Here is a 6000-nt window from a genome sequence, read left to right as displayed (position 1 = left end):
CAAAATAAATTGTTTAAATAAAGTGAACAGCATCAAAAAATTTTGAGTGTATTAACTTGATGTAGCTACATTAACATTACAATCAATTAATCAGTTTGCCCTGTGAACACTCAATATTGATTATTAATTAATTTTAAGAAGAGGATATTTTTCATGGCCACAGGAAAAAATAATTCTTAGTATTTACAGCGCTTAGAGCATGTAACAAGATCGAGATCATTTAAGTGACAATTTATTTGCAGGCAGGGAGTCAGAACCAAATATGTATTGTGCACAAGTTTTATTAACTAAATCACAAACACATAACTAAACTAACAAACACATACACACACACACACACACACACACACACTAATTACACGTACATAGGTAAAATGAAAAAATGACAGAATGAAACCCGGAAGTGGGAACAGGGAATGAAGCTATGGAAAAGAGTCATTAAACCAGGAAAGAACCACCAGTCTCTGATTTCAGAACACCTCGTTAAGAGGGTTTTACTGCTTATCCTAAACCCCTGTTTAATTAAAATATTCAGTACTTGCATGCCTTTGCAGTGGAAGCAGTCTGTTGTTCTGAACAGGTTCTTGGTGATTCCGTGAATCGATGGTGTTGAAGTTGCAATCGATTTCTCCAGCTCCTGGAGGGCCACTGTCCTGGAGAGTTTAGTTCCAACCCCAGTTAAACACACCTGAACCAGCTAATCAAGGTTTTTGGCATACAGAAAACTTCCAGGCAGGTGTGTTGTGGTAAGTTGGAGCTAAACCCTGCAGGACAGTGGCCCTCCAGGACCGAGTTTGGACACCCCTGGTCTAGATGCTACAAGTTTCAATAACTGCTGAAACAATTTATTTAACAAAATTCAAGGGCCAAGTGTCTAGCTAAAGGGAATGATAATCACCATAAGGACTTCAACAGAGAGATGGTTATTTTATCCAACTTTTGTACACATACTGTACAAAAGAAATTAAGCCAAACTGATTTATTGTAACAAACTTCTCCGAGGCTCAAATGATTGAGGATCCAAATGCAGTTAAATGCATATGAGTATGTCTTTGGTTAATCCAAAGACATACTCAAAGGCTAGGCAGTCATAACACAGATGAAGAAGAGAAGAAGAAAAAGAAGAAGAGAGCTAGTGCAAGACGAGCATTTGTGGTTAATAAGTATATAAATGTTTATTTTTTTTAGAAAATGGCTGAAGGTTTCGCTAGATAAGACCCTTATTCCTCGTCTGGGATAGTGTAGAGCCCTTTGAAGCTGCACTGAAACTGCAATTTGGACCTTCATCCTGGTGGCAACTGTTGAAGCCCACTATATGGACAAAAAACCTAGGATGTTTTCTTCAAAAACCTTAATTTCTTTTCAACTGAAAAAAGAAAGACAAGAACATCTTGAATGACATGGCTGTGAATAAATTATAAGGAAGTTTTCATTTGAAAGTGAACTAATCCTTAAATCTCTCTTTCCCAATGCTTCTGCCAGATATCATTTGCCGCCTTACGAATACAGGTCTTAGCTTCTGATTTTTCTTATGTTTAGTGATGGCCGATTTCGAAACTCTGCTTCATGAAGCTCCGAATCTTTATGAATCTTTTATTTCGAATCAGTGATTCGGAACGTGTATCAAACTGCCAAAGTCACGTGATTTTAGTAAACGAGGCTTCATTACGTCATCAATGTTTCGAAACGTTTCAAAACAGTTCGAATTTTCAATGGTTCACCGGTAGAGGGCGATGATAAAGTGAACCCATGAATCATGCGGATTCACTGAGAACTATTGAACAAGTGTCTATGGGTTTTACACATTTGTAGATGTTTTAATTAGACATTAGAATAATTAAAATGAATAATGGTAGTTAGTCTCTTATTGGCCTGTTTAGCTTGAGCCATGGAACAGAGAAACAAGCCCTGAAAATTGATAAAAGAACACATATTATACAGACACTCTATATTTAATTTTATTAGATGATTAATTGCATTTGATAGATTTTACTTTCAATAAAACTTTTGCAATACATTTGTAAAAGGCGTTTTTATGCATGTTTTGCCTGTGTTTTGTTGCATTTGCACTGTTCTGACCACTAGGGGTCACCGTGGAGACGGGTGTCAGATTGTTTCGAAGCCTCGACACATTACGGCACGTTTGCTTCAACTGCTTCAGTGTTTCACGAAGCCTCGATCTGCACATCAATACTTACGTTATGGATGTCTACATTAGTGCCTTTAAGTGAGATCTTTGCCAGTTATCTACCACCTCATTGCTCTCCACCCTACATGTGCCGGAACACAAAGAAATCTGATATCAGCGAAGAGTGACTGATAGATAGCTGGCTTATATAGGCAGGGGTAATGAGATAATCAGAAACAGCTGAGAACAATCATGGCTGATTAGTCTGGGCAAAGGATTATGGGTAATGAAGTCCACGATGGTGTGGCAAAAGTCCAGGGTGGAGTGCCCTCTGGTGGTAATCACGGGCACTCTAGCTGGTGACTGTGACTTTTTATATGTCAACATAATGCTGTTTTTGGAGTTGTTTAAGAATTCTCTGGTAAAATATGAAGAGATATCATGCACAGTTGTCGTCACTAATGGTCAATTATCACTCATATATTAGTTTATTTCATTAACTGCAACACTGCTTCAGTACATTTACTCTTTGTAAATTGGGACAATATGTGATGAGGCATGTTGGTGAAGTACTGAAATACTGAAGTAATGATGACTCAGCCACAATAGCACATCAGTGCAATAATGTTTATTTGCAGTGTCCGTATAACCAAACAGTCCCAAAAGTGTACAAATATATTTTTTAAAAAAGGAATAAGTACATATACAATATTTACATACAGCTCTTGGCTGAATTTTCTTATACAAAATGGATCACCACAACACTCCGAAATAGCACTACACTTGCAAACCTGCATCCCAAGCTGGTCCCAGTGTGCAAAACATATTAATGCTGGTGACCAGAAATGCTGGATTTTTCAGCAGGTGGTGTTGCCATTCAGCATCACAATTATGTTCTCTGGGGTGCTGCTGCTGCAGTAAGAAAGCACAGATTCTTGAGACATGGTGAGTGAATTAGCAAATGCTCCAACCTGGTGGTTTTAAAATGGTTGCAGTAAGTGAGCAGCATTATGTGATGGAATGAGCACTGTATATGATCAGGTCACAACATAACACCATCAATAAATGAAAAAATGACATTGAGCATGCAAACATCTCTCCAATGAAACAAAAATGTCAAAGTCATGATTTGTCTCCACAATCATTTAAATCTCTCTAAACACAATAACACAAATGCCAGCCTTTGGGAAAACAGTGTAAAATATTCTCCAAGATCCACAGCATAATGTTTCATGGTCCATGATACCTTATTGAACATATTTCCTCCTACTGGATTTACCAGATGTTTCACAAAATCCACATCTTCATGGAAAACTTTTTCAAACTAACTAACTTTAACAGCAACTAAGTTCCCTTAAAACTGTAATAGATCTAACCTTAATCTCAATTTAGTTTTACTGTAAAATACTGTTGAAAAAACAAATCATCTTATAATTTATAGTAAAAGCCATAAACTGACATTCACAGAATTCCCTGTGTGTCACTCATTTGATGGTTTTAAATTCTTCTTAGTTTTTTGTTATCTGTTATGCACATTAGGGTTTTATGTTACATCTTATGTTGAATTAATGTTTATTATTTAGTGTCATGTGTTACCATGATGGTGTTTTGTATTTGTGTGTATGACACTGTGCATCTTCTAGTATTTACATCAGCTTGTGGAAAAGCTACTTGTGATGAACTTTGGCTCATCATGTGTCTATCTCTTTACCACCAGCGTTATGATGTATTATTTTAAAATCACATTTTCATGATCTCTTGTTGGCAAACACACCTCATTCTTCTATAGTGTTAATTAGGAGTGTTTGGAGGGACAGCCAGTGATGTAACAGGAGAAATGTACAGGGTCTTCAGTGCTATCCGCAGTATCATAAACCTTGCCTAACAATCTTTTATATATAGGTGTTAACACTTTTGTAATCACTTCAGTAACCAGGGTGACTTGAGATGTTTATTGCTCCCAGTCCACATATTAAAAACTGTTGGGGACCAGTCCCAAAACCAGTGTAACAAACATCCAGACAGGTGACAACAAATACCATATAGCCTAATCAATTACTGTTTTAATATTTGCGTTTTCTTAATTTATTATAATTTAGTTATTTTAATTAATAAAATCCTCATTAAACGGCACAAGTGCTCATTTGATTTGATTCAGACATGACCGAAAGAATCATGACTTAAAGTCTTTTGGACCATCGATTCAGAACAATTACTTCAAGTTGTAGAAAAACATTCCAACGGATTTGTGAATCGTTCGCCTGATTCATTAAAAAGAATCTGTTCAAAAGCGCGAATCGGAAAGCATTCGGATTTTCCCGCCCACAAAAAGATGTGCGTCATTTCTACCCGGTTTTTCTCGCGAGCTCATTGACGTGTCTCTCCCGCCGCTGCACGTGTCATCAGGTCTTCTGGTAAAAGTATGCTGTTTTAACTTTATAAGCTACACTAAAATTATTTAATTCCTCAAAATTTTATTAACGCGAATTAAAGAAAAAGTTTATTTGTTAGTGTCAAATAGTTAATTGATGAGATGCTAGTTACTGCCGCGGTTCAATTAACGTTAAGTTAGTCATTTTGCCTAACTTATCTCTTTTTAATTATAGCATTTAAATGAACGTATATTACTGTTATAACATGTCCAAACTATCTTGTCTCCTGCTTTTGTTAGATATCACGTCGTTTTACATTAGTTTGTCGTTGAAAGAGGAACTCTAATGACCGGTTTGAATTTAAATAACGTTACTCAATGTTAGCCTAGCTAATTGTTTCATTATGTTGGACATTGTGTTCACTGTCGACAATGTGTTGTTTTCTGACACAGATCTTGGAAATATTTAATCGTCTGCTCTCAGCCAAAGCTGTTCAACATGGATGACTGGGAGGAAGATCAGGTAATGTCGACCACACTCTTCCTCTTAGGCTTCTTCATCTCTAAACGGAGATGAATAGAAAGCCGCGTGTTCTCTTCTACTTCCTTCAGTAGTATTGGGAACATTAGTCATTGTTCTTTTATATTTGGACGTGTTAAATTTATATTGTTACTGTGTGAGCTGATTGCAATTTAAGTTCTGCGTTTTACATTTATGTATTTGGCAGCGCTCTAATTCATAGTGACTTGCAAGGCATTTTTTGTCAGTTCATAATGAGCTATGAGCTTGGCGTTAAAGGGTTAGTTCACCCAAAAATTTTGTCATTAATTATTTACCCTCATCTCGTTCCAACACATAAGACCTTTGTTCACCTTCAGAACCCAAATTAAGATATTTTTGATGAAATCCGAGTGCTCTCTGACTACCACTTTCAAGGCCCAGAAAGGTACTAAAGACATGGTTAAAATAGTCAGCCTGGGCAACCTGGCATTCTGACGTAGAATGACACAGAAGAGAAGAAATTGTTGAATAAAGTCATTATTTTTGTTTTTGCGCACAAAAAGTATTCTCGTCGTTTTAAAAAATGAAGGTTGAACCATTGCAGTCACGTGGACTATTTTAACGATGTCTTAAGTACCTTTCTGGGCCTTGAAAGTGGTAGTTAAATTGCTGTCTATGGAGGAGTCAGAGAGCTCTCAGATTTCATCAAAAATATCTTAATTTGTGTTCCGAAAATGAACTAAGGTGTTACGGGTTTGGAATGAGATGAGGGTGAGTAATTAATGACAATTTTTAACTAGTACATTCTCCAAAGCCTGAGATGGGTGTCAGGTAAGGACGACATCCAAAATGTGCTCAGGAGGTGCTGCAGAGCCACTGCTCTACGTTTTGCGCTATAGGAAATAAACTGTACAGGTTACCTGGTTGTAACTCACTCAAACTTCATTAGCTATCAATGAAAAATGTGATTGATTTATTAATGTGTTTTGTTTATCCTTC

The 6000-nt window shown here is 36.7% G+C and overlaps 1 protein-coding gene across 9 annotated transcripts in view; it reads left to right on the top strand.

The window, feature by feature from the left end:
* Positions 1 to 4402: 4402 nt before the first annotated feature.
* Positions 4403 to 6000, top strand: part of ddx4 (DEAD (Asp-Glu-Ala-Asp) box polypeptide 4) — a 46169-nt gene continuing 44571 nt past the window's right edge. For 3 of the 9 annotated variants that reach the window (XM_051910769.1, XM_051910768.1, XM_051910763.1), the window contains exons 1-2: positions 4403 to 4548; positions 4953 to 5022. In XM_051910769.1, coding sequence (XP_051766729.1) covers positions 4999 to 5022 — 24 coding nt within the window. In that variant the 5' untranslated portion in view covers positions 4403 to 4548; positions 4953 to 4998. Of the gene's footprint in view, positions 4549 to 4833; positions 4853 to 4952; positions 5023 to 6000 lie in introns of those variants that run through there. The other 6 variants (XM_051910765.1, XM_051910760.1, XM_051910761.1 and 3 more) reach the window with 5 other exon arrangements.

The sequence above is a fragment of the Ctenopharyngodon idella genome, chromosome 10, assembly GCF_019924925.1.
Source record: "Ctenopharyngodon idella isolate HZGC_01 chromosome 10, HZGC01, whole genome shotgun sequence".
NCBI classification, from domain to species: Eukaryota; Metazoa; Chordata; class Actinopteri; order Cypriniformes; family Xenocyprididae; genus Ctenopharyngodon; species Ctenopharyngodon idella.
Note: the sequence above shows the minus strand (reverse complement) of the source record. Positions and strands in the feature narration are given on the sequence as shown.